Source organism: Acinonyx jubatus, chromosome E3 (assembly GCF_027475565.1).
Source record: "Acinonyx jubatus isolate Ajub_Pintada_27869175 chromosome E3, VMU_Ajub_asm_v1.0, whole genome shotgun sequence".
NCBI classification, from domain to species: Eukaryota; Metazoa; Chordata; class Mammalia; order Carnivora; family Felidae; genus Acinonyx; species Acinonyx jubatus.
In genome coordinates this window covers 27,542,041-27,569,564 of record NC_069398.1, presented here as the reverse complement: position 1 = coordinate 27,569,564, position 27,524 = coordinate 27,542,041, and the positions used below count along the sequence as shown (strand labels likewise).

The 27,524-nt window shown below is 61.4% G+C and overlaps 1 protein-coding gene across 7 annotated transcripts; it reads left to right on the top strand.

Moving 5' to 3' along the window:
* Positions 1 to 69: 69 nt before the first annotated feature.
* SH2B2 (SH2B adaptor protein 2) lies at positions 70 to 27,524 on the top strand. 7 transcript variants are annotated; one of them, XM_027042020.2, is made up of 10 exons: positions 1,768 to 2,049; positions 10,093 to 10,232; positions 12,393 to 13,153; positions 16,183 to 16,284; positions 17,986 to 18,077; positions 19,371 to 19,462; positions 19,545 to 19,709; positions 20,199 to 20,407; positions 22,841 to 23,012; positions 23,525 to 24,056. In XM_027042020.2, exons 3-10 carry the CDS (start codon positions 12,422 to 12,424, stop codon positions 23,866 to 23,868), a joined length of 1,908 nt encoding a protein of 635 aa, XP_026897821.2. In that variant the 5' UTR covers positions 1,768 to 2,049; positions 10,093 to 10,232; positions 12,393 to 12,421; the 3' UTR covers positions 23,869 to 24,056. The 7 variants fall into 7 exon arrangements, with proteins under 7 accessions (XP_026897822.2, XP_026897819.2, XP_026897818.2 ...); XM_053213813.1 differs by lacking the exon at positions 1,768 to 2,049 and adding an exon at positions 6,730 to 9,507; XM_027042021.2 differs by lacking the exons at positions 1,768 to 2,049; positions 10,093 to 10,232; positions 23,525 to 24,056 and adding exons at positions 70 to 223; positions 26,697 to 27,524.

Below are 27,524 nucleotides of genomic sequence, written 5' to 3'. Positions count from 1 at the left end.
CGACAAAGCTGCTCTTGGCCAATCACCAACACCCTCCACCCTCCTTCCACTGTTTCCCACTGGTTCCTCTTATGGGTCAGAGTCACCAAGCAGCCGGCTCCTCCTCGCTTCCTCCTCCCTGGAGATCAGAGCAATTGTCCTGCCCGGGGCTCCAAATCCCAGGACCCTCCCTGGCCGATGACAGCCCATCAGCAGAGCTCAGCTCACAACTTGGAGGAACCAGGTTAGTCCATGGGGGGCCAGGCCCTCCCATCTCCCAGAAGGGTGGAGGGGGACCATAGCCAGGCCACCCACACACACTCCCGCAGCTGTGCCGGCTTCATTCATAGACCTCCTGGTCGCCAGCCAGGAGTACAGGCCTCTGTGCAGCTCCAATCGATAGCTGGTCCACGTCTAAGCTTTCATTAAGTGTCTGTTAGCCAGGTCCTGCTGAGGGGGCAGCTGGTCTGGGTGTGGAAGGGAAGAGACCAGGTACCAGGACCTCGGATGACACCTGACTTACTTCAGCACCCCTGTGGAGGGCAGTCCAGGGCTGGGGGGCAGAAGGTAAGGGCTCCAGGCCAGTCTCCACCTTCACCAGCCCAATGCTCCTCTCTAGGCCCCACCCTTCCCATCCACAAGATTGGGATAAAAACCTTTCCTTGCCTGTCCTGCTTCCGTGGAAATCAGAGATGTGAAATGGCTTTGAGAAAGGTTAGAGGGCTCTGTACAAAGATCAGAGGTCATTATGGGTGGAAAAGGACAACAGATGGAGGCGCTCGCGGCTAGTAGGGAGGCCATGGCCGACCACACAACTGCCAGAGGTGGGGCTGCGGAAGGTTTAGTAAGGGCAGGGAGAACTGATCTAACCACCCCTGCAGGGGTGGAGGGCTTGGCACAGGAGAGGAGGGGAGAAGGAGTTCCAGCACCCTCCTCTCCCCGGGAGCAAGCAATAGGTCTGATCTCTGAGCTGCCCTCCCACTCCCCCTGGACCCCTGCTAGCCTCTTGGAGGCCCCAGCTTGCGAGGGGTCAGTCCATAATTGCTCTGCAAAGACCAGCAGGAGTCTGTTTTCTTAGCCAGAGTGGTCTTGGCCCTAATCTCTGCCTTGGGCTTTGGGGGCTGCAGAACCCAGCAGGGGTGAAAAAGCCAGGGCTGTGTCCCACCCTCATCAGCCCCATTTGACCTCTGAAGATCTCTCCGGGAGCCCTCAGTCTCCCCATCACTGTGAAGGTGCATAGATGGGGCCCTGCTTGGGTCTTCCCGCCCTCTAGCCCTTGGGCTATTTCCGGCAAGGGGAGGGCGGAGAAGAGAGGGCGTGGTGCTCGCCCTGGGGATTTATGAGAACCAGACGTCGACTTCCCCTGTTGCGACATCTGGGCCTCCTCGAGGCTCCCATTGTTCCCGAGGCGGAGGGGTCCAAGACGGCGGCGGCCCCCGCTGGAGGCCCATCTCCAAGGGGCGCCTACGCCCCCATACACCCCACTATTCAGGCCACCCACCCGGACCCCACCCGCCGCGCTCCCGGGGCACGCTTCCGCGAGGGGGAGACTTTCGCCCCAAAATAGGCGGCTGCCGGCCAGTTCCTAAGTCCCTGGGCCCCAGCACTCTGTTGCCGCCGCCGCTGCAGCCCCACGGACGCTAACACCAGCAGCGGGCGAGGTTCAGGCTCCGCTAAGGGCTGGGGGCGCGACGGGGGCGGGGCCGACGCGGCCCGAGGCGGGCGGGGGCGGGGCCCGCGCCGGGGGCGGGGCCGAGGAGGCGCGCGCCGCGCGGGCGGGGGGCGGAGGGGGAGCGGGCGGGGCGCGCGCGGCGCGGGGCTGAGCTCGCAGCGCGCGGGGCTCGGCCGCCGGGACCGCCGAGCCGGGGCCGCGCAGGGCCCGCGAGGAGCGCACGAGCCTTCGAGGTTGCGGACGAGGGAAGGAGGAGCCGCAGCCGACGCCGGCGCCCGCCGGGAGAGAGCCCGAACCCGCCGCGGGCCATGAGCCGCCGGGCCCCGAGAGCCGGGCCGCGGTCGGGGCAGCGCTCCGCCGGCGCCCCGGCCCGCCCGGTCGCAGCTGCGCGCCTGTAGGTACGGCCTGCTCGTCCTCAGTTCCCTCGTCCATCTCCCCAGACCCGGTCCGTCCCTGAGGGCGTGCGTGTGTGTGCGCACGGCTGCCCGGGGAAGCGCGGCCGCACGCGCCCTGGTCCGCGCGTGTCGTCTTTGTGTGCGCGGGTGGGAGGGAGCGCGACGGAGGAGATGCGTCCCCAGCGGGGACCCACTAGCCGACCCCCTCCCGGGCTGGGCGGGAGGGGCCGGGCCGCCTCCGGAGCAGCTGCGCCCCCGCCCCCTCCTAGGGCCCAGGCCGAGTGGTGGGGCGAGCTCAGCGGGCCCCCTGGAGGAGGGGTCTCTGGCCCGGGAGCGTCGCAAGCGAGACCGAGACTCTTCCCTTGGCTGCGAGGGCGGGGGCGGGCCCACCTGGAAGGAGGGTACGAGCCCCGAGAGGACCCTATCCAGTCCACAGTCACCGGGCCGGCACGCCCTCCATTCGGCCCAGGCCATCTTTCTCACGGTCCCCAGTTCGGCCCGCCCACCCCGGGAGCTCTCCGACCGCCCTCGATAGTGGGGAGGACCGTGGAGGGTGCCCGAGGGGCCGGCTCCTTTAAGAAGGGGCGGGTTCATGCCCTCCATTCAGGCCCTTCGGCCTCAACCATTGATGAACCTACTGGCCGCGCGGGGCCCGGGAACCGCGCCAAGGCCAGGCAGAGGCTGGGACCCGGCCCGGCCCCCATCAGCCCACGAAGTGAGGTCCTCAGAGGGAGAAGGCTACAGTGACGGGGGTCCCTTAGGAACCGCGCAAGGCCGGTCCGGCTGCCAGCCTCAGGAGTAACTGAACATGGATAAACCAGAATCTGTGTTCACACCGACTTGGTGCAGGGGAGAACCTCAGGGGTGGGAGCCAAACCTGGGTTGACCCCTACTTCTGCACTTTGAGCCTCCATTATCTACCTTGTAAAATGGAGACTGTGCCGCCTATCTCCTAGCTGGGTGACCAGTAAGAGTTGTCCGCTTCAACACAGGCCACCGGTCGTGGGGTGAGTGAGGGCAGCAGCAGGAGCGAGGGGAGGTTCCCCTAAGCTGTCTCTACCGGGGACATGATCTGAAACCTCCCCGACTCTGCCCCCACTTTAAACAGATCTCTTCCCTCCTAACCTCCCTGCTCCATCCAGGAGGCCATTGGTCAGGGGACTGATTAGAACCTTCTAGCTCTAGGAACTTTGGGAGAGGTCTGGCAGTAGGGGCAGTGCTGGGAGGCTGGCATGAGTCAGGGTGTTCATGGGGGTCTGGAAGGCAGAGTTTCCCACAAACTGTTCCCTTTTACTCCTCTCTCCCCCTAGAGGGCATGAATGAATGATGGTGGGCAAGAGATTCCGAAGCAGGTTAATGGAATGGTTCGAAGTAATTGAGGGTTCATCTATGCATGCTTTTCCTCTTACCTACTGTGAAAATTGTGTCTAAATTTTCTAAACCCTTCCTACCTACTTAGTGGGTCTCCAAGGAGAATCCATACATACATACCTAAGGGTGGTATTCCACCAAGGCTGAGCATTTGGTTTTGAGTCGATGTGCCAAGCTGAGGGCGTCCTGCTGTTTCTCGTGTAGTCTTTACAATAACCCTGTGGGTTTGTTACTATTATTACCACCATTTTACAGAGAGAGAAACAGTTTAAGGGAAGTGAAATGACTCGGCCAGAGTCACTCAACCAACAAGCCAGGCCTCCAAACCACTCGTGTCTGACAAAAGCCTGGTTGTTACCTCTTGCACTACCTATCCTGGGTTGTAGGGAAATGGGGCGTAGGTGTCTTGAGCCTCCCGGCTGCTGTCCACATGGGGTTCTTGGTCCAGTCTTGGAGCCCACCTCACTTCCTGCTCCTCATTTGTTCACGTGGCTCCAAGGGCAGGGTCAGCCTTGGAGCCTTGGGGAAGTTTCTCTTCCCTTCTCACCTGGCTAGGTCTGTTTTTTATGTCTGCACTCTATCCCAAGGGAGTGTGCCTCCTTGTCTAGAGGAGGTTACAGCCAGCACCTCTTTGGGCAGAGCATCAGTGTGTAGGAGTATAGTATCTTTTGACTCCTCTGGGTGATGCAGGATTTGGGCTCCATTCTCCAGATACTTCGGACCCTCTATGTATAGGGCCCACCTGGGGGTGCGTATAACATCTGCTGGGGGTTCATGGTCTGGTGCTATTGTAGAGGGGCAGGAGAGGGAGGGTGGAGGCGGGGACAGGACAAAGGGGGCGTTCCCAAGGCCTCCATGGGCTCAGTGGCCTGGCAGCTACTGGGGCAGAGGAGTGGGAGCAGGCGGGGCAATGCCTGGCTGGATGCTGAGACTCCGAGCAGAGAACAAGCAGGGGTTGGAGGACGAAGATGTAATAGAACTTGGAGGTGGTGAGTTTGAGGCGCCTGGTGATCAGCCAGGCTGGGAGTTCAGGTGCTTGGAGAAAGACCCAAGGAAGCCGTATAAGCATCTGCAGTACCCAGAGTATCTCAGAACTGAGGGGAGGTACTGAAGGTCTCAGGAGTCACTGGTATGTGTGTCATGAAAAAGCCAGAAGGCAGACAGGTGGGCTGGGTGGTGGGGGTTGAGAGCGTCTCGCAGGTTTCAGGGGCCAGGCCAGGGAGGTCTGGGAAGGGTATGCATCCGGACCTAGGTGAGATCCATGGCACTGAGAGAGAGGGAGAGACCTTTGAGGCTTAGGCCAAGGCTGGAGAGGGGGTGCCCCCGCTCTGTACTAGTACAGCTGGAGCCATCCCAGCCTGCATTCCACCTACAGAGCCTGTCCAGGAACTGTCCAGCACCAGGTGCTCCTGAAGAAAGATGGGCTTCCCTCTAAGCCCCCCAGGCCCCAGCCTAGCTTATTGTCCTGGGCCCTGCTGCCTGCTCTTCTGACTTCTGTTTCCTGCAAGGCCCAGCTCTGGACTCCCCTGCCCTCCACTCTGTCAGAGTGCCGCTTCTCACGGTGGGCATCTCCCCTCGGGAGGCGGGGCCTAGGTCCCCCACGCCCACCACGAATGCCCTCAAAGGAGAGCTTCCCAGGGACAGGGCCCTGCTGTGAGTAGCACATGCCGCAGACAGGTGTGAACTCTGCTGGACACTCCCTTCTTGCCCATTCTGTGACCCCAGACCCACCAGCATGGCTGCTGACATATAGTGGGAAGCCAGCACACATCCAGTGAACGATAGGCTAGTCACCTCCCTTGCAGCACTTAATTTCTTCATCTGTGCAATGGGCAAATCCTGCCCTCCTGGCCGGGAAGGTGTGAGGGGAGAAGGGTTTGAGGGGCATCTTGGGTGGCTCAGTTGATTGAAGGCTGACAATCTGACTTGAGCTCAGGTCATGACTTCATGGTTTGTGAGTTTGAGGCCTACGTTTTTTTAAACATTTTTTTAAATGTTTATTTATTTTTGAGAGACAGAGTACGAGTGGAAGAGGGGCAGAGAGAAACAGACACAGAATCCAAAGCAGGTTCCAGGCTCTGAGCTGTCAGCACAGGCCCCAATGTGGGGCTCGAACCCATAAACCACGAGATCATGACCTGAGCCGAAACCAAGAGTCAGACACTCAACCGACTGAGCCACCCAGGCGCCCCTTTAAAATTTATTTTCAAGTAATCTCTGCACCAGGTGTGGGGCTCAAACTCACAATCCCAAGGTCAAGAGTTGCATGTTCCACTGACTGAGCCAGCCAGGTGCCCACCCTCCCCCACAGTTATTTAATCCTGTGATGGCCCTCTGAGCCCTTTAACAGATGAGGAAACTGAGGCCCTAGGAAGCTGTGGAGCTGGGATTCAAACCCAGACGCACTGGCTCCCGATCTCAGGCTTTTAACCTTCTCCACCATCCCGCGTGTCAGATGATCAGATGTGGACGCCCAAGCAGTGGGGCCTCTGTGAGGGGGGCAGCTATGGAAGCCCCAAGGACTGGGGGTCTATGGGTCCCAGAGTTCGTCCAGGGTTGGGGGCATCAGTGGAAGCCCAGGGGCTCAGCAGAAGGGTTTTTACCACCCCACAGTGGGAAAGGCCAGGAGCGTATGATAGGCGTGGGGAAACCCTGGGCACAGAGCTGCCTCCCAGCGCTGCTCCTCAGCATGGGCCTTGGGCCAGGAAGCAGCCCGTGTGGGAGAGCAGCATGGTTGTTGGTCCCTTCACGGCTGTAGAAACTGCTGCTCAGAAAAGCCAGGACCCGAGTGCCTGAGCAGTTAAGTGTCCAACTTGGGCTCAGGTCATGATCTCATAGTTTGTGGGTTCGAGCCCCACGTCGGGCTCTGTGCTGACAGCTCGGAGCTTGGAGCCTGCTTCAGATTCTATGTCTCCCTCTCTCTCTGCATCTTCCCTGCTCACACTCTGTCACTGTCTCTGTCTGTCTCAAAAATAAATATTAAAAAAAAATTTTTTTTTAAGAAAAGCCAGGGCCACCTAAGGGAACCCCCCCCCCACCACCACCACCCATACAGGGCCAGAATCCCAAGGGCTCTTAACCTGCACCTGTCCCTGTCACTAGCCAGAGCGCCCTCCTCCCACACCCACTCTGCAGCAAAGTCCCAGCAGGTTCGAGGTTGTTAAGACCAGAAATCACACCCATTTCTGCCTCTCCAGGGTCGTGGGGTGAGCACGGATATTCTGTGTGGGGAGGCGGGGAATTCCAGCCGCCTCCTCCCAAGGAGGCCCTGGTTCAGAGCCTGCCCCAAGAAGATGAGGATGCTCTCTGGGGGTGGGTGGGGTGAGGACTAGACTCTAGAGCCAAGGCCCGAGGCCCCAGCAGTGATGCAGAGAATGTGCCCCATGTACTCTGAGCCTCCGTCCGCAGGACAGACTCAGGCAGCCAGTAGGCAGACGGCACCGCTGGCTGAAGGAACAGCCCAGAGGTTGTCTGCATCCTGTGAAGGGAGGGGTGCAGAGGAGGGGCTGGAGGGGACTGTCCCACAGAGGCCAGGAGGTCAGTTGGAAGGAGAGCAGGATGGAGGACAGAAGGAACGTGTGGGGTCGGGGTAGCCGGGTCAGGAAGCCAGGAGGAGAAGACAACAGTGGGCATGGTTGAGGCCACGTGAGGCCTTGTCTCCTCTTCTGGTGCTGGGGGGCCCCTGATAGAGACCACAAGCTTCCCCAGCGTGAGTGGCTCATGGCGGGGGAGGGGAGCACTGCTCACCCGGTGCAAAACAGAGCGCCCTTAGTTCTGACCCTCACCACCCCTTCTGGTGCTTGGCCGTCTGGGTGCTCTCCAAGCACGGAGCTGAGCGAGGGTGCAGGCGAAGGGTCGAGGACCTTGGCGATGAAGGAGCTTGCCCCCCAGGACACCTTTGCAGGGTACTGGGTGGCTAGTTTGCGCTGCAGGGCCTCCTTCCCTTCCCTAGGGGCAGACTGCCTTCCGTGATGGTAAAACCCCCAGCTGGGGCTCCCACAAACAAGGCCGTGAGGCCCCTGCAGGTCGTGGGCCAGGCCGGTGCCTCCTGTTCCAGCGGGGCAGAGGTCCTCCGCGAGTTGGATCGATTGGTCGTCAGCCCATTAGCGGGGGTGGCCAGGCTGCCTCATCAATATTTTAAGGCATGACCTGGCCGTGGGGTCCGGAACTGCGTGTGGCAGGGGCTGATGACTGGCCTTTTTTCTATTCCAATTGTGAGTGCTATTTTTACTACCGGAAGGCCAGCCGCCCCCTCTCCCAGGCGGCTAACCGGGTGGGGGTAGGGTCTCCCATCTGGGTTCCTGGCCGCAGGGTTAGGAGAGTCCGTGGCTTGGAAAAGTGACAGGCAGGGACTTGATTAGGCTTCCTCCCTGAAGCCCCCTCCCTTCCCGCTCTGGCCCTGGTGAAATGAGAATGAAAACCAGAAGCCAGACAGGCCGGTTGAGCCTCAGAAACCCCCCAGGTGATGGATCAGGGGAGGGTGGTCTACCTGGGTGGGTACCCTTTGTCTCCAGCCCCAGTCCTCAGAGAAGAAGCAACCCCTGCCCGTCCCTGGTCCCAGGGGGGTGACAGTGAGGCCCCTGTCACCAGTGTCCAAGGTGCCGTAACAGTCTCAGGCCTTAGAGGCCACCGCTCCAGCGCCCCATTTTACTGGTGAGGAAGCCTGAGGAGACACAGAGCCTGGCCTGAGACAGAGCCCAGTCCTCCAGTGCCCTCCCGCACCAACTCAGCAGGTCTCTTCTGGCTGTATGGGGCCACAGGAGGAACTGGGACTCTGCCCATGGAAACAAGAGGGCCAAGGACCACAGAGACCATGGGAGCTCGGGGAGGGAGGGCCAGTGTAGGGAGAAGGCTTCCTGGAAGAAGAGGTTTTACACAGTCTAAACGCCAAGTAGAATTTGAGTAGTCAGTAGAGTGAGGACAGCTGTTCAGGCAGGAGACTGGCACAGGCCAGGACCAGGGGGCCACTGGAGGAGGGAGAGCCCAGGGCCATCTGGATTCATCCATAAACCTTCCAGGCGAGCCAGACAGTGGGGGCCAGGGTGAGTTCATCCACCCTGCTTCCAGGATCGCTGGGCTCAGCTTTTCCCACGTTGGGGTCTGGTCACCTACAGAATGGGAGAGGGCCCCATCTCATTCATTGGGTGACACTGGCTGGTCCCTGGAGAGGGCTGGAAAGGCCTCCTGACTGCACCTGAAGTTAGGGAGGACCCTGGCTCTGTTCGTGACCGCCCATGGATTATAACATTGCAGAGTCCACCTCCTATGCTGTCCTTCCAGGAAGGGACACCCCTTACCCCCATTTTAAAGTGAAAAAACAGGCTCAGAGGTGGGAGTTGTGGTCATCGTCACTCACCCAGAGAGCGGTGGGGTCAGGCTTTGAGCCTAGGTCGGCCAAGATCCCTGCACTTGGTCTCATCCCCCATTTTGGCTCCGAGGGCAGTTCGGTTGGGGACAGTACCTCACTGCTCCTGCCAAGGCCGAGGCCTCTTCTGTATGGCTTGCAGCCTTCTCTTTGCAGACAGCCATGTCTGGGCCTCTGTCTCCCTGTCTGTAGCTAGTGTGGGGCTCCCTGCTGGCCCTATTGTTTGTCACTTACCTCTCCATGCCCAACCCTTGTCCTTTCTATGTAGCCCTGGCTAGACCCAGGGGACACTGAGGCCCATAGGCTCCTGGCCAGCGAGCAGGGGTGGGTAGGGGAGATCAAGGCAGTCCAGTCTCTGCCTAGGACGTGGCCACAGCCACCATACCCTTGCCAGATTCTTCTCTTGAGGTCCACCCCTATCTCCAGTGAGGGCTAGCTGGGACCCACGCTGTGAGAGCCTCCCCTCAGGGCCCCATGCCTCCACTCTGTCCCCTTCAAGCAGCAGGAAGAACAGGGAGGACCAGGGATTGATGTGCAAAGAGGCGCACCGGGACTGATTTCCTCCCTGCGCCCCGTTTCCCTGTGGGGCAAACGGGTGTTCACATTCGGTGCTGGATTCGGTGCTAGCCCTTCCCAGGCTGCTGTGTCATCCACTCTGACCGCCCTGATGGTACAGGGGGAGAAGTAGGGAGCACTCCCACCTGTGGGGAGCACAACCACACGGGGTAAGTGGATGAGCTTGGAACAACAGGAACAGAGCCTCACCGGCTTAGCCGCTGGGCTTTCTCCCCACTCCCACCCCCAAAAACGTACCCCCTCGGCAGGTCAGGCCAAGGCCTTGTCTCTCCACCTTCCCTGGAGGCCTTGCTGGTAGTGGCAGGTGTGTTCCCACCTCCGCCCTCATTCCTGGCATTATGACTCAGGCCTGTCTCCTGCCCCCAAGGAGTGTCTATGCTGGATGGGGGGGGCAGACGTGGAAATAGACACCTGGAGCACCCTGTCATTGGCACCTTTCCCGAGGGGCATACCGGAGGGGACTGTGGGAGCTTGGAGGAGATCCTCATGCCACATGGGTGGGGGAGGTCAGGGAAGGCTTCCTGGAGGAAGTGCCCCTGGATTAATTATGGGTGCCTCAGCCCCCGTTCTCCCCCAGCCCCTTCCCCTATGTCCTGAAAGTCAGCCTCCGAGTTATTGTTCTTGCCTACAGTGAGGTCACTCTTTGTTCTCCTCCCTCTTCACTGCCATAAAGGCCATCGCAAACCCTACCTCCTCCGGGAAACCCTCCTAACTCCTCGCTACCCTCTTCGCAGTGCGGGGGCAGGAGTCGCTGAGCAGACCGCTGGTTTGGAAAACTGTCCTCTATGCTAAGTGCCTCATCAAGTGGCCCGTTTCCTCCCTGGGGCTGCCCTGTGGTTATTGACTGCAGATCGATGGCCGAGGTTGCCCCAAGGTGAGAGGGAATTCCCACAGTGCCCTATGGCCCAGAGGCCCCACAGATGATCTCACAGAAGTGGGGCAGCTATTTTTACCAGGCGTTTAATTACAGAGTTTGGATCCCAGAGGAGAGATGAGATGATGCTCCCAGAAGCTGTGAGGGAAAGGCCATGCTGGGTAACGTGGGGATCCTGGGAAGACAGGTGAGGGCTTGACCCTCTGTCTCAATTCCCCTAACACCAGGCTGGCCCCTTCAGACAGGGGCTCCCCAAGGCAGGGCAGGACCACATTACCCCACTTATTCTCCACTGGTAATTTTCACCCTGGCCTGGGGTCAGGGGTGGACTACATACGTACACACAATGAGCTTGCTCTGTGCCCCCATGGGTGATGGCCACCTTGGGGGACAAGGAAGCAAGGCCGCCCAAATGACTGGCCACACCAGTAGGGTGGCGATTCAGACTGATGAAGGCTGGATGGGCCTGGGAGCAGGAGAAAGCTGGCTGACGAGACAGCTGGGATCCCTGTGTTGGGGCCTCTTTAGGAAAACCAGGTTTGGATGGAGCTCTGGAGGGAACAGGATTCTAGAAGGTGGGAACACAATAGAGAGTGCAGGCTCCGGGGGTGGAGAGAGACCTGAGAGGGCAGTGCCTTCGGTGCCAGTATGAAAAGTTGACTCCTACTTTTCTTTTGAAGCTTCTTTATTTTGAGAGAGAGAGGGAGGGAGAGAGAGAGACAAGAACAGAGCATCCAAAGCGGGCTCTGTGTTGCCAGCACAGAGCCCAATGTGGGGCTCGAACTCACAAACCGTGAGATCATGATCTGAGCTGAAGTCTAATGCTTAACTGACCGAGCCACCCAGGCACCCCCAAATCGGCCCTACTTTATCCATACCAGGTGACCCACGAGTCCTGGAGTCAGGGTGAGAATCCCCAGTCGATCACTAACAAGCTGCATGTTCTTGGGCCCCATGCGAGGGCTTAGGCAGTGACAGCTGTGACATGCCTGTGGGCCAATGTAGAGCTCGAACTCACGACCCTGAGATCAAGAGCCATGTGCTCCTCCAACTGATCCACCGCCATTCATTCAGTGTTTACTGCGCCTCCATGTGCCCAGCACTGGGGACACAGCCACTTAAAATACTGCATTCTCAGGGGAAGGCCATGGCGGGCAGTTGGGGATAGGACAACACAACCAAGCAGTGGAATCAATGATATATCAGAGAGGATAAGCATCGTGGAGAGTAGTAAGCAGCCAAAGGGTGTGGAGACACCAGCACTGAGTGGAGCAGGAATCTTCCTTCCTCTCAGTGGAGTGGGGGGTTGGGGAAGGCTGTTGGACAAGATGGTATATGAGCAGAAACCTGAAGGAGGTAAGGGAGTGTGGGGGAAAAGAATATTCCAGGCAAGTGCAAGAGAGAATTGCAAGTGCAAAGGCCCTGAGGCTGGACCCAACAGCAGCCAGAGCAGAGTGGCAGGAGATAAGCTCAGTGAGGTAAGTAGAGGCAGATCATGTGAGGCCTAGGTGGTTATGAGTAGGACTTCTACTTTTTCTCTTGAGTGGGATGGGAGCCAATGCAGGATTTGGAGCAAAGGGGGGACCTGATCTCTCTTGTTTTAGGAGTGATGACTGGGTGTCTGGGTGGAGAACAGATGATTCGGGGGTGAGGTCAGGTTCCGGGGGACCGGTGAAGAGGCTGCTCAAATACTGGAGGCCAGAGAAAGGGTCACATGGGCCCCTGGGCGGCAGCCTGGATGATGAGGAGTGGAGGAAAGGTTGGGTTCTTGGCATATTTCAAAGGCAGAGCCGAGCGTATTGCACTTGACTTCTTGCCCACCTGCCTTCGGAGGCCCTCGGATAGAGGTTAGCTTGGGATGCTAGACAACAGGAAGCTCATAGGGACCCCAAATCAAGGCACCTGGCACCCCAGCCTCTTTCACCAGCCCCAGAAATGAGCTTGAGAATGCTCTTTGAAGGGTATGACTGGGGGGAGGAGGCTGCCTCCTGCAGACGCCTCTCTCTCTCTGCTCCGAATGGCCACAGGACGTAGCCCTCCCCCCCCCGCCCCCACCTCAACACACACACAGCCCCAGGGAGCCCTGGGGGGGTGGGGGGAGAGGGGCCGAGTAGTGAGCGCTGTGGTCACAGGGTCACTCCGCACTCTTGTCGCCCACAGCCACAGGGGGCTGCGATGGGACGGGAGCCATGAATGGTGCCGCCTCCGGCCCCGCCGCCGCCCCCGCCCCCGCCCCGGTCCCAGACTGGCGGCAGTTCTGTGAGCTGCACGCGCAGGCGGCCGCCGTGGACTTCGCGCACAAGTTCTGCCGCTTCCTGCGGGACAACCCGGCCTACGACACGCCCGACGCCGGCGCCTCCTTCTCGCGCCACTTCGCCGCCAACTTTCTGGACGTCTTCGGCGAGGAGGTGCGCCGCGTGCTGGTGGCCGGGCCGGCGCCTCGGGGGGTGGCCGAGCACCCCGAGGCCATGGAGCCCGAGCCGGCGGGGCCCGCGGCGCTCAAGGCGGCGGCGTATGGCCACTCGCGGAGCTCCGAGGACGTGTCGGCGCAGGCGGCCGCCAAGGCCCGCGTCCGCAAGGGCTTCTCGCTGCGCAACATGAGCCTGTGCGTCGTGGACGGCGTGCGCGACATGTGGCACCGGCGCGCCTCCCCGGAGCCCGACGCTAGCGCCGCCCCGCGGGCCGCCGAGCCCCCAGCCGAGCCGCGAGACAAGTGGACACGGCGCCTGCGGCTGTCGCGGACGCTGGCGGCCAAGGTGGAGCTGGTGGACATCCAGCGCGAGGGCGCGCTGCGCTTCATGGTGGCCGACGACGCGGCCGCGGGCCCGGGCGGCACCGCCCAGTGGCAGAAGTGCCGCCTGCTCCTGCGCAGGGCCGTGGCCGGTGAGCGCTTCCGCCTGGAGTTCTTCGTGCCGCCCAAGGTGAGCGCCAGCCCCGACCAGGGGGGCGGCTGCGGGTGCCAGGGGCTGGCTTCCGGGCCACACTGCCTGGCTGCCTGCCCTCCTCCATCCTTCATCTGGGGCCCCTGGGTGGCTGGAGCCTCCCAGACAGGGTGACAGTGGCACAGAGAGGGTGCCTGAAATGTGTTGGTCCCCAGTGCCGCCCAGCCCCTGCTGGTCGGCCCTTTTCTGACCCTTTTCAGGCTTTGAAAGCTGAGCTTCTCGCTGTCATCAGCATTGCTGCTCACCTGAGTGCACCCGGCCCCTCCCCAACTTGGGGGCTCTCCATGGGAGCCCCGGGGGGCAGCTATAGGCCTCCTCCAGGGGGCACACCTGCCCTATTTGGAAAGTGGGAAGCATTGTAGTAACAGCGGCCCACTTTCCAAGGGCATGCGGCCTGCCCAGGCCTAAGCCTGGTGCGCAGTCTCATCCCCCGCCAAGACCCCTGCAGGGTGGGCATCGTGGTCCCCAGGTCACAGAACAGAGAACAAAGGAATGCTCAGAGAGGAGGTGTGGCCTGCCCCAAAGGCACACTGCTGGTGGGTGGCAGAGCCGGGCTAATTATACCCACCACCCTGGTGGTCCCTAGAATGAGGGAGCGTGGAGGTGGGAGCCGCGTGTGTGCTAGGAGATTCGGAAAGGTGGGAGGTCGTGCTGGTGCAGCAGCTGGCAGCATCCCCAGGAACCACCCAGGCCCTCAGCCCCCACCCCAGGCCTACTCTACTCCCAGGCACCTTTAGTCACCCTGAGCCTCTCGCCTTCTCCATCTCCCGGTCTGTCTCTCCCCACTGCCTCCTGCCCTCTCTCCACTGGAGGTACAGGGCGTGGGCTCCCCAAGGCTCGGTGCCCACGAGCTGCGTGGACTCTGGAGAAGTGACTTCCCAGGGACACGCTTACTCCCTGAAGAGCTTTCTCCTTGAGTCCAAGGACCCCGACTTCCTGAGGGTTTTTTCCCCTGCCAGGCCCCCACCGTTAGGCCCCTGAGAGAAATCACTGACCACTATGCCCAGCTCCACCGCTTGTCAGACAGACCGAGGCCTGGCAAGTGGGGGAGGGGGGTGGGGCTTGCCCAGAGTTGCCCAAAGGGCAGGGGCAGAGGCCCAGGGCTCCAAAGCCTCTGGGCCTGAGTGGCAGTCACAGCTGCCTGGCCATAAATACCAGTGTCTGCAGCCCTTGGGGGGAGGACGTACAGGAGATGGGGCCTCTCTGTTAGTCTCTCTGGAGCCCACCATTCACCACTGACAGAGGGCAGAGCTCCTGAAGGGTCACTTTCCCAGCTCTGAGGAAGGCAGACGGGTGGGTTCCTAGCCCCTGATCTGGCCTCAGACCCTCCTTTTTCCAACGAAGTGTTTGTGAATTCAGAAGTGAACCCCATAGAAGGTAGATAATACTATGGTCAGGGCTCAGGTCAGGTCCCCCAAATGTGTTGGCTCCCAGGGTGTGTGAACCCCACAGGGCATCCCTGCTGACACCCCTTCCCAATGCCTTTTAGTCCTGTTCACCCACCCCTGGGCCAGATCTCCTGCTCCTGGAGGCCTAGCTGCACCCTTGGAGCACAGGAGCACGGAGTCCGCAGGCTCAGGGACTTTTTCCTGGGATCCTCAGACTTCCCTCTCACAGCCCCATGAGTCAAGTCTCTGGCCTCCTGCTCCCTCATCCTGCAGGAAGCCTCCTAGACCTCAGGTCCCCCCCACCATAGCCCTTTGCCAGGCCAGCCCTGGGGGCCCAGGGAGCAGTGGGCCTGGCCCGTGCTGTTGGGGAGCCATCAGGAAACCTGTATATGCAGGACTAGACGGTCAACTTCAGTGGGGCAAGCATTGGATACTCTGGGGGCCCTAAGGAGGGGAAGCTCGGGCTGCAGAAGTGTCCACCAGGAGCAGAGCCCCCGGGACGGGCCTCTCTGGAGGCACACGAGCTGAGTGAGCAAAGGCTGGAGGTGCGACACAGCCTGACAGCTCTGGCCAGGGAAGAGGAATGGGGAGGTGTGGCTGGAGCGGGGTCAAAGGCCGCTGGGCCAGGACAGACGCAGTTCAGATGCCAGGCAGGGGAATCCAGCTAAAGCCCCCAGTCCAGGCCTGCCCTGCAGGACCACATGCCCCTGCTCCACTGGCTGGCACGATGGCCTGCCCTGGTCAGCCGAGGCCCTCGGTCCCTGCTCCAAGTCCCGCCAGCCTGCACCCGCTGGATGGCAGCCAGTGCTACCAGGAATTCCCATCAGCCTGCCCACCCAGCGTGTGGCCCTTCCCTTTCCTCCTGAGAAAGTCCCTATTCTGGAGCCCAAGCCCTGCCGGGAAGCCCAGTCTCAAGCCAGCCGGGGGGGACTTTAGGGCCATGGCCAGGAGCTTTGGAGCAGAGTGGGGCGGGGCCAGGCACAGGGTGGCCCTCCCCCGGAGACCTGATGGCTCACCTTAGTTAAACCCCACACTGGTCCCTTTTCCTCCCCCCGGGGACATGGCCCTGCCCAGCTCCGGGAGCCCTGTTCTAAGTCAGGGACTCCAGAGCCAGGCTCTGGAAAGTCTAGTCTAAAGGGGGAGACGAGCATTTTTTCCCTAAATGAACTAAGACAGACCAGAAGATCCCTCCCTCCATCACACACAGTCAGGGGGAATATTGTCTGTCAAACGTTCGTTTCAGAGATATTTTTACCTCAGCACGTATGTGCCGGGTCACGATGTCAAATCTATTTCTTACTATGGGTCAAGGTCAAAAATGTGAGAACCACAGATGTGGTGGGTAGAAGGGCTGCAGAAGGGCAGCCTGGGTGATTTTCCCCTCAGGGCTCAGAGGTGGGAGACTCCGGTGTCAGCTCCAGCTGTCTGTGACTTGCCCTGTAACTATGGGGGGAGGTCCCTTGTTTCCCAGAAACCCCCTCAATGTAGCCATTGGTGGAAGATGGAGTTCAGAGCACCTCTGTGCCCAGGGCTGCTCTGACCTCCGAGAGGTGGGAGGGCAGCGAGGGTGTCAGAAGGCCCCGGGTGACTCTCTCACCGCCCCTTCCCCTGGTCTCCCAGGCTTCCAGGCCCAAGGTCAGCATCCCTCTCTCAGCCATCATTGAGGTCCGCACGACCATGCCCCTGGAGATGCCAGAGAAGGACAACACGTTTGTGCTCAAGGTGAGCCCCACCCCCAACCTCACAGACCCTCTGGCTGCCCCAGGCCACCTCTGCTGAGGGCAGCACAGCCTGCGGCCGCTGCCGGGGTGAGGGTGGGGGGGCTGCGGGTGGTGAGGGTAAGGAGCCAGCAGCAGGGCACGGAGAGGCAGCCCTGGTGGGGAGGCCCAGGACCCTACCCCAATGTCTAGCACACAGCTAGGACTCGAACCCAGGCCTGGGCTCTAGCACCGTGGGCTCTGGGTGTCACCCACCATCTGCCCCCCCCCCCCGCCCCATTCCCATTTCCTCCTGACCCCTTGAAGCTCCTCTGAGTTTCACTTCCTTGCCTCCCTTCCCCAACTGGAACCAGCATGTCCCCACCCCGTAGTCTGCAGCAGTTATGCAAATGCCCCTGTCGCAGGGCACTGGAGTGTGGGAACCTGCCTGGCCCCACGGAGGGCACAAAGGCATTGAGGGTGGGCAGGAGGGGCACCCCAGTGGGTCTGGGGGCAGCTCGTCCTTTTTCCCAGGCTCCACGGTACCAGGGTGGCCCGCTGGGGTTGCTGAGGACACAGCTCCAGGCTGCCAGCGCTGTGGCCCTGTGCCTCCTCGAAGCACTGGAGGGTGTTTGTGAGGCCAAGTCCCCAAGGAGGCCCGGTTCCACCCACCCAAAGCTACATGAAGCTCCCACCCCCCTCTCTAGGCTCCTCGTCGGGTTTATGTTTTACTTGGCCCTGTTTGTTTAGTCACAAACTCCCTTATTCATTTAGCAAATGTTTGCCAAGCCCCTACCCTGAGTCACCCCAGGCCAGGGGCTGAGAAGGTAGTCCCTCCCTGCCTGGCATTCTTGTCTGCTGGGCGAGACAGGCCCAGAGCCTCACTCCTGACAGCTTCTGACTGTGCCTGGGAGCCCCAAGGCAGAGGGGCTCACCTGCCAGCTCCGCTCTGGGCCTCAGTTTCCCCATCTGTCGAGACAGGACTTAAACCCCACCACCACCACCAGCTCTAAGATGCCAGGAGTCTGCAACCGCTTTTTAACCGAGACGCGCACACTGCAGGCTGAGAGCTCGGGGCCTTGGCATCACGGAAATGTGGGGTCAGGTCCCAGCACTGCCACTGAGTGCTGGTGTGAACAAGTCAGCTGACCTCTCTGACCCTCAGTCTTTGCCATCAAATGGGGAAAACATACCGCCCCCCTCACAGGGCTGCTGGGAAGAGGTCCTCAGGTGATGGATGTGCAGAATTGCACTTTGGACCACAGCAGGGGCTTCCTCCTCCTCTCCGCCCCTCCAGACGCTAAGGTGTGGGAGCCCCTCGACTCGATGTGCTAGGCCAGCTGGCCCTTCATTCACTTAAGGGCTGTGACACTCTTTTACTCCATCTCTGGGGTGCCAGGGTACGTCCCTTCCTTGGCCAGCATGGCTTCCTCAGAGGCTGCGTCCCCAGGGCCCAAGGAACTGGTCAGCAGGGCCGGACATCGCTCCGGGTGATCCCCACTGGCAGGCTCTGGAGGGAGGGGCTGCCGAAAGTGTGGCCAAGGCTCCACCCCAGGACCCTGACCTGGGCTTGGGGTGCTACCCGATGGTGACCCCGCTGTCTTCCCTGCTGCCCGCACCAGTGAGCCCCCGTGATGGAGGGGCGGGATGAGCCGTTTGTCCCGGAGTCTGGAGCCCTTGGCTGAGGGCACTAACAGACCGGGACTCCTGGCTACCCCCTCCCCAGGTAGAGAATGGAGCCGAATATATCCTGGAGACCATCGACTCACTGCAGAAACACTCGTGGGTGGCTGACATCCAGGGCTGTGTGGACCCCGGGTGAGTGCCCCAGGTGGCCCTCAGATGGGTAGATGGGGTGGGGGCCTGGCTGGGTAGTACCCTTGGTTCCCTCTAGGGGATGAGGTTTCCAGCGAGGGCGGGGGCTGAGCTTGGAAGCTGGGCTTTGCTCATGGCAGTCCTGTCCATGTTGGTGCTGCCGGCCAGGCTCACGTCATTCCCCACCCCCAACAGGCTCTTTGAAGCCTACTGCACAGGGCCAGGGCCTCGGGACCTGGGAGAAGGTTAGACTGATGCTTGTCCCCACTCCAAGGTAGTCTGAGACCACTAGGAGATGGGCAGTGATGGGGAGAGCCCAAAGGGCCAGGGGTGGGGGAACAGAGGCAAGCCCCCGAACCCAGCCCTGGGGCTCAGAGAAGGCGTGCTGGTAGAAGGACTCACCTCTTCTGAAACGTAAAGGAAGAGCAGGCCTGAGCCAGGCAGAGGGGACTGCTCGGCCAAAGGTGTGAGGTGTGTGAGCGCCTGGGACTTGCAGGGAATGTCGAGGCCTCGGGTTGCTGGAAGTAGAGTTGATGAGGGCGACTTTGATGAGAGCCTGGGAAGTTGGGGGCAGCGGGGAGCCATGGCTAGTCATAGGCAGAGGGCAGCTACGGTCAGCTGTGTGGGGAGGAGCAGCAGGGAGGCTGGCTGCATGATCCAGGAGAGACTCTGAGGCCAGGAGTAGGAGGGGCAGGCTGGCCAACCCCGGAGCACTTGGCAGCAGCTTGTCTGGCTAATGGGGTGAGCCAGGCCCGGGGGGAGGGGCTGCTGCTTTCTAATTAACAGCTTCATTTGAAGAAGCACAATTAAAGGCCTGAGTGCCTCCCAGGCCCCCCGATCCCCAAAGTGGCTGTAATCCCTCCCTTGCCACCGTCCCAGCCATCTGGTCTGCAAACTCTTCCCCCAGCCCCTGTGAAGGTGACCCTCACTTTGCAGCATTTTCGAGCTGGCAGGGTCCCAGATGCCTCATGTCACGGACAGGGAGACAAAGGCCGGGGCAGGGAAGGGAGCCGCCCGGGGCCCCGCCTACCACCGTGCCCTGCCATCGTCTGAGGGACACCCCCTGGGGTCCCAGGAGGAAGACTGCACCCACTTGGCGAGCCGTCCATATGGCCTAGTCATGTACATGGTGGCCAGACAGTGAGCTGATGGTGTGACAGAGGGACGTGGAGGCAGAGGGACCCAGGCCAGCAGGAGAGGGCTGCCGTTGTCAGCCGGGGCATGGCACCCTGAGCAGCCGGTGGCTGGGGTCCGAGTCCCGTGGCAGGACACGGTTCTGCTTTCCTGCCTTAACAGGGACAGCGAGGAAGACGCCGAGCTGTCCTGTGCCCGGGGAGGCTGTCTGGCCAGCCGAGTAGCCTCCTGCAGCTGTGAGCTTCTGACTGACGGTAGGTGGGGGCCGAGCTGGCGGGGGTAGCAGAGGGCAGGGCCGGAGGGGGTGGGTGTTCCCAGACGGCCACTTCTCTCCAGCAGGGGACCTGCCCCGGCCCCCAGAGACAACGGCAGCCGTGGTGACAGCTCCACACAGCCGAGCTCGAGATGGTGTTGGGGAGTCCCTGGTCCACGTCCCGCTGGAGACCTTCCTGGAGACCCTGGAATCCCCGGGTGGCAGAGGCAGGGACAGCAGTAACACAGGTGCAGTGGGTGTGGGGTTCTGTCCCCGGCCCTCCTTCCTGGACCCCCACCCCAGGCCGCAGAGGCCCCTGGACTCCCTCTAAGGCCATTCCTGAGCCTCAGAAGTCATGACATTTCCCGCCACCGGGTCCAGTGCTCAACAACTCAGTAGGCAAGTCCTACTTGACCCCTCCCACCAGCCCCGGGTTCCGTGGAACATGCTTGTAAAGGGTTGGAACCAGGAGTGGGGGACGAGGAGACTTGACTCGTTCCCAGGTTTGTTGCCGACTTACAGAGTGACTCCAGGATCATTGGTCGCCCTGTGCCTCAGTTTACCTCATATGCTGAACTAGTGGGTTGGGTTGGTGCCCTGCCCTGTTCTAAGATCATTCAAACAGCATTTTATGTGCAAATACCCAACAAGCTGTCGCATCACCTCTCATTTACTTACCCCCCGCCACCGCCTCCCGTCCACTCCCCCATGCCCCTCACGCTGTCGTCCTCTCCCAGGGGAGGAGGGAACGGAGGCAGAGCCTGAGGCCGAGCCTGAGCTGGAACTCTCCGACTACCCCTGGTTCCACGGCACGTTGTCACGGGTCAGGGCGGCTCAGCTGGTGCTAGCGGGAGGACCCCGGAGCCACGGCCTCTTCGTGATCCGCCAGAGCGAGACTAGGCCTGGGGAGTACGTGCTGACCTTCAACTTCCAGGGCAAGGCCAAGGCAAGTCAGGGCAGGGGAGGTGGCGCACAGAGGCCGAGTGGCCGGCTGGAAGGGAGGGGTGCTAAGGAGGTGCCAGGAGCAGGCTCCGCGGTACAGGCGGGGCGTGACTGCCCACAGGCATGCCTTCACCCCACCTTTTCCCCCCCACCCCTCTGAGGGCTGCAGTCAGCCCCAGATGTGGCTTCTTCATTGTCCACATGGGGAAGCCACCCACGTTTTGGCTGAGCCCACAGGAGGCCGGGCCCTTCTGAGAGTTTAAATTTGACCCTGTACCTTGCGGTTCGCTTACCACTGAGATTTCTGAGGGTCTCCGCCACATTGGTGCAGAGCGGAGTCAACCAAGGCCCTCCTGCCCCACCCACCCCCACACGGCTCTCTTCTTCCCTGCTCAGGTCAGTTCCCCAAGCCCTCCCGGGCCCCGGCTCTGAGCCAGACCGGTGGCAGGCCCAGGGTCACAGAACCGAAGAGCCAGGCAGCAAAGGAGGAGGAGGTGGGCTGGGCCAGAGGGCTGCCATGCAGGGTCTTAGGGCCGGGGGGTGCTCCTGACCCCACCAGCCAGAATAAGGGGTCAGTGACCCGAGGCATGCAGTGAATGGAGAATCCTCGAGGGGAAGACGAGCAGAAGGGAGGTCCAAACAGGGCACAGCAAGGGAGTGGCCGTGCATCCAGATGGGGGGGGCTCCTGAGGAAGGGTACTGTGTGCTAACAATGACCTAAAGTGCAAAGGAAAATATGACAGAACGTTGGGGCGGGGAGGGGTGGTTTGTGGCTACAATGTGACCAGAATGGGCAGGAACCCCATCCCACTCCCCCCAACCATCCCAAGTTTCCGATAAGGAAACAGACCCGGCCCCGGCTCCTCCCAGGACACGGTTCCCGTCAGTCCCTGCTGGAGGAGGGGGCACCCCAGGACTCCTGCTCCAGGCCTGCATTGGTGGTCAGTGCCCCAACCCCTGGTTGGCCTGCCACAGGCCCTCCCCCGGCTCCCTGGGCATCTCTCCTCAGCAGCGCCGGGCCCCGCCATGAAAGAGACGGCGCCTCCCCGGGGGACACCTCCTTGGAAAGCAGCTGCCCTTCCCAGTTCCTCTGGCAACCAGGCACTTAACGCCCGTCCCTGGCAGCCTGAAGTTTACCTTCCGGGCCAGCACTGCCCCACACAGACTCCCTGGAGGGCCTGGGTCTGACTCCTACCCAAGCCAGAGGCTAGGACCGTGTCCGGCCCCCTGTGGGACATCAGTGGGGGAAGGGAGTTGGGAGGTGGTGAAGCAGAGTGGGAGGCTCCTCTCCTTCCGAGAGCGTGACCCAGCCTTGAACTCACCCCATCTGCTGCCCCATCAGAGCAGGGTGACTGTCCAGCATTTGACGTGTTAGTCGTGGAATAGAGCAGGACCCACAGCTCTCTCCACCTTCGGGTAATATGTCCCGAAAACTGAGACGCTCTGCCTGGGCCTCTACCCCCAAAGGCCCTGCCCAGACTTGAGGCTATAGTAGGACCCACTATGCTTTTCCTCTCCGGCTGAGCCCCTGCCGTAGGCTGCCATTGATGCTGCCTGGGTTAGCTCACACTGTTCTGGCAACTTCTGGCCCTGCTGAGTGGCAGAACTTCCTCACGGGGCTTCTCTGTCCTTTATGTAGGGGGCCAGGCCTGTTTCCTCTCCTGGGCGTACCCTGAAACCCTCCTGTCGCTGGCTCTCTTGCTACACTCTCCCGCCACCCCCCCCCCCCCAAAAACCACCCTTCCTCCTGTAGTACACACATTGAGCAAAATAAGACTGAGGCCAGAGACCTGTGGCTCACCACTAGAGACCACAGGCCTGTGTCTCCTCTCCCTGAGGCACCTGTCACATGTGGGCTCCTCTGGAGACCCAGGAGGAACCAGCGCTATCCCTCGTGCTTCAGGGGCTCCTGCGACAGCACAATTGGGAAGCAAGATGTGGTCACTCCTCCCCAGCTGGACTCAGGGTTGTTTCTACCCTCTGGGCTTGGACTCTACAGGAATAACAGCCGACCGCTCCCTGCTGGGGTGGGAGAATCACACAAATGAGTTCTCTTCCCAGCTGGGTGCCCTGTGACTGTGGGCGAGTCCCTCCCAGTGCCTCAGTTTCCCCATCTCTAACATGGGGGCTGTATCTCGACCCTCGAGGGCTAGTGGAGACGAGAGATGGGGTGTGAAGGGCATGACGTGGGTGCGTCTAGCACAGGGACGAATGCATGGCTCCCTTCAGTCCCAGCCTGGCTCTGTTGCCCTCCTTCCCCATCCTTACTACAGGGGTAACCCCCTAAGAGGGGGCTCACGTGTGCGGTGTCCCCGCTCTGACACAGCCCCATGTGGCCTCTTCGAGACCTCGTGTTCCCCGTGCCCCCCAGAGGCGCTTGCAAAGCCCCTGGCTAGTCCAGGACCCCACCACTGACCATACCCACCTGTGTCCACAGCACCTGCGCCTGTCCTTGAACAGCCACGGGCAGTGCCACGTGCAGCACCTGTGGTTCCAGTCTGTGCTTGACATGCTGCGCCACTTCCACACCCACCCGATCCCACTGGAGTCAGGGGGCTCTGCAGACATCACCCTACGCAGCTACGTGCGGGCCCAGGGCCCCCCACCCGGTAAGGCTCCCCCAGTGGGCCTGTGTAGACAGGTGGGCGGTGGGCAGAGGGAGTCACCCACAGGTGGGCGCGGCACTGCCAGTCCGGGTCGGAGGAGCGCCAGGTCTTGGGCGGTTGTAAGCACTCTGGGCCATCGGGGTTGGGAGGAGAGTGGCAGCCCGGGGCCAGGTCCGGAGTGATTCCGGGCAGGCGGAAGGAGGTCGCCCAGAGGCGGCGCTGCGGGGGTCCCAGACGCCTGCACAAGTGGGGCTCGGTGCCGAGCTGCTGAAGGAAGTGTCGAGGGGGGTGGTGAGGGTGGCCAGCACGCGCAGGTTTGTGTGTACCTGGGACGTTAGGTACGCAGGGATGGGGGACCGGAGCCGGGAGACCTGAATGCGAGTCCTGGCCCCGGGTGTGATCCCAGGCTACCCGGCGCTCCGCGTCCCCGCGTGACAACGCCGGGGCTGCGGAGGGCTGGGGGCGGCCAAGGGTGCCCGGCCGGGCCCTGACGCGCCCGCGCTCTCCCGCCGCAGCCCCGGGGCCCTCGCCCAGCGCCGCGCCCGCGCCCCCCGCCTGCTGGAGCGAGCCGGCCGGCCAGCACTACTTCTCCAGCCTGGCCGCCGCCGCCTGCCCTCCCGCCTCGCCCTCGGAGGCGGGCGGCGCCTCGTCCTCGTCAGCCTCGTCGTCCTCGGCCGCGTCGGCGCCGGCCGCCCCGCGCCCCGCCGAGGGCCCGCTGAGCGCGCGCAGCCGCAGCAACAGCGCCGAGCGCCTCCTGGAGGCGGCGGGGGGCGGCGCGGACGAGCCCCCGGAGGCCGCGCCCGGCGAGGGAGCGCGGGGCCGCACGCGCGCCGTCGAGAACCAGTACTCCTTCTACTAGCCCGGCGCGGCGGCGCCAAGGCCCTGGGCCCCTCCCCACCCCCCCGGACGCGCCGTGCGGCCGCCCCCGTCCCCGTCCATCCCTCCGTCCAGCGGACCCGGCCGGCCCCAGCCCGGCGCTGGGTGGGAAAAGCGAAGCTCTTCAGTGAAGACATAAATGTTATTAAAGAGCCTGTTTTAGGGACTGCACACGGCTCTCCTGTCGTCCTTTCTCCTGCCCTGGCCTCGGACACCGCTCCTCTGGGACTGCGGGGAAGGAGGGCGGGTACCACACCGGGCATCCCCATCTCCTACACCCGCCCTTCTCTATCCAGGCCCACAGTGGCTGGATCCAGCTGGATCCGGCTCTGCCTTAGGGGATCCAGCTCCCAGTCCCGCGAGGAGACGACCCGAAAGAGACACCGTGCTAAAGCACTAGGCCCCACAGCAGGGCTCGGGGAGACGGCCCCGGGGGGAAAGGGATGGGGGAGGGGGCTTTATTGGAATTTTGGGTGAGCTGTGACCTGAGCAGACCCTTGGGGGGAAGAATGAAGGGTGGTGGTTGGGGAAAAAGGAGAAAGGAGGGGTCCTTTGATGCAGGGACTCGGGGAACATGGTGGGGGCCTTGAATGCCAAGAGAAGGAGTAGTCCCTGGCTAAGAGAGAATAAGAGTGTTCTTGGAGGTGACGGGGCAGGTTTCCTCCACATTAGCGCACTGGGAGGCTGAGTCTCCATCTCTGACCTAGGTTCAAACTGGGAAGAGGACTGAAGGCCCTCCCGCCCCCAGCCCCAGCCCATGCTTCCCTGCAGGCAGAGGTCCAGCTGTGGCTCCTGTGTCCCCAACCACTGGAGGCACAGCCTGCTCAAGGTCGCAGCACCCCAGCCCTCTGGCAATACTCCCTCTGGGGAGGATCTCCTTCCTGCTGAGCCAAAGCACACGCCCCTCCCTCAATCCAAACACCTGGGGCCACAGACTCAAGGTTCCCCTGCCCAGCTGTGTCCTTGCACAGCCTGCAGTGATGTGCCTTTCGGGACCCCTCCCCCCAGACCAGTGATCCTCCTGGGTCTGCTGGTTGCAGCACCCACATGCCCTTCCCCACATGGGGGGCACTGGCACCCGCATGGCGCTCCCGGGGCTTTGCTGCTGCAGCTACCCAATTCTGATTCACAAAGTGACCTGGAAGTGACAGCCGTGCTCCTGCTGCTGCCGTCTCGCAGAAGGAGGAGTGCAAGGCCAATGCTCTGGAGAGCAGCCTGTTCCTCGGGCCTCCCACGTCTCCATCCATTTGGCCAGGGGCCCTTTGCGCTCTTGCCGCCAGGCCCTGGTGGTTTGGGGTCTGTCCCACCCTGCCTGGATTAGAGGAGATCTGGGGTGAGGCTCAAGCTGGGCAGAGGCCCAGGGGCTGGTGAGAGCTCTGTTTGGCTGCCTTCTGCCCCTCAGTCATCTGGAGTCCCAGAACATTCCTCTCTCCAGCAAGATGCTGAGCCCCAGACAGCACCCCAAGCCTGGGGCTCCGTCCTTGTTCCCTGAGGGGACTGCCCCTTGGAAGTGTTCGGAGTGGCCTCAGGGCAGGGTTAAGACGTGAGCCCAAAGTGTGTGGGCCTTCAGGCCCTCTCCACCCTCCCCTCCTGGCACAGGGGGCCACCCTGGAGTGCCCCCAAGCAGGAATCTGGATGTGGAAGTAGGGCAAAAGGAATGAAGCCTGTCACCTTTGCTGAACTGGGGGCACATGAGGAAGTGCAGAAGGGTCTGCGCCCACCTCCCACTTGGCAAGTCAGGCACTACTCCTGAGGTGTTCCCAGGGTAAAATGAATTTGGGGGAGAATAGCAGAGAATGGGGACCACCCTGGCTTCTCCAAGAGGCACGAAGGGCCAGCAGCAGGAGGTCAAGTAGAAAGGGGACTCTCCGCAGCGTGGCCCCCAGGGCGATACCCTCAGGCCTGCTACTCAAAATGGTGCTTCCAGAAAGCCCAGACTCTGGGGCCCTGAGGAAACCACCGCCATTGTCCGGTGGCAGCAACATTTCTTGTGGCGGGGTGGGGGACATTCCAGGTGCCCACTCTGTGCCAGATGGGGCCCACAGGGTAGCAGGGCGGGCAGCCAGGCAGGCCCATCGTAGTGTGACGAGCAGTGACAGGGGGCTGTCCCATGCACGGCAACCACATGGCAGATGTGCCCAGACTGCCTGTTGGGGCACCGGTGGGGCTGGGGGCCCCAGGTGTGAGGGGCAGGGAGGGGGGGAAACCTCCAGGTGAGAGGGTCTTGAATGCCAGGCCAGAACTGAAGGCACTGGGGAACCAGAGCCAGCTTGAAATGGGAGCAGAGATGGTCAGTTCTGCATTTTAGACAGATCATCCTGGGGCCGGAAGGTCAGGGGCAGGGGGAGGAGGGATTGGAAGGGGCAGAAACGAGGGCAGGGGGCCCAGGAGGGCACGGAGGTCTGGGGAGGGGCGGTGAGCTGTGTCAGGGCAAAGGGAAGGAGGAGGAGAGCGAGGGAAGATCATCCACAGACTGATGGGAGGGGGAGGGGGAGGGGCAGGGGCGGAGACGGGGTGGGGGGAGGTTGGGGGCAGGGGAACTCAGGCTTGAGGCTTGGAGGCCAGTTGGACCCACCTGGAGGGTTCCACCTGAGAGGGGCTGTGGAGAACTCGGAATCCACTCCCCACACCTTGGAGAGAAGGAAGAAATCTCGCCCGAGGCGAGAGCGTTACACTGTCAGGCTAAATCTGGGCCCATGCGCAATACCCAAGCGACCTTGTGTCAGAGGGCTCCAGGCTAAACCAAGGCTTCAGGGTCTCTCCGGAGGGCACCCAGACCTGACTATGTGAGGTGGGTTTTCCCTTACTCAGCCTCCCACCTGCCAGACCAAGAAGCGGGGAGATACTTTCCATCCTGCCTCCAGTCATGAAGCTGAACTTGCTCCAAGGCCATTGCCATGGGAATGGAGGTATGTGCGTTGGGGTAGGCCAGAGGGTCCACACCTGTGCCTCCTCCATCAAAATGCAAAGCCAGTATTTTATGGTCCTGGTGGTGAAAATACTTGCAGAAAGAAAACTGATGTACCAACAAGGGCTCAAATAAACAGTATCCTCTGCCGGGGGGAGGGGGGCTCCTAACAGCCAAGTTTGAGCCCTTTGGGCATAGAAGATGTAAAATTTCCTGGGACTTAGGGGGGTTCTTATACGTATCAACAGACAGCAAAGCAGTGCTCTAATGCAGATTTTGACTAATGAACCTTAGTCGGTGTCCCCAAATCCTTTAAAAACAGAAAAAAGACTGGGGTGCCTGGGTGGCTCAGTCGGTTGAGCGTCCGGCTTCGGCTCAGGTCATGATCTCGCAGTCTGGGAGTTCGAGCCCCGCGTCGGGCTCTGTGCTGACCGCTCAGAGCCTGGAGCCTGCTTCGGATTCTGTGTCCCCCTCTCTCTCTGCCCCTCCCCCACTCATGCTCTGTCTCTCTCTGTCTCAGAAATAAACACTAAAAAAAAAATTAAAAAAAAAATAAAAACAGAAAAAAGATTCATCTGGCCCAAATTGCCATCCTGTGGGTAGAAAAAGCCAAGAGTCCTCAATCTCATGTGTGCCTCAGACCTTGTGGTAGTCTGATTAAGAATAATGCTCAGAATAATGTTCTAAAACTCACGAAGCAGGGCACCTGGCTGGCTCAGTCGGTGGAATGT

Coding starts and splice junctions, on each gene's coding strand:
- SH2B2 (XM_027042017.2), top strand. CDS start 178: ATGACAGCCCATCAGCAGAGCTCAGCTCACAACTTGGAGGAACCAG. Junction 13,154..16,182: donor AGTTCTTCGTGCCGCCCAAG/GTGAGCGCCAGC, acceptor CTGGTCTCCCAG/GCTTCCAGGCCCAAGGTCAG. Junction 18,078..19,370: donor CAGGGCTGTGTGGACCCCGG/GTGAGTGCCCCA, acceptor CTGCCTTAACAG/GGACAGCGAGGAAGACGCCG.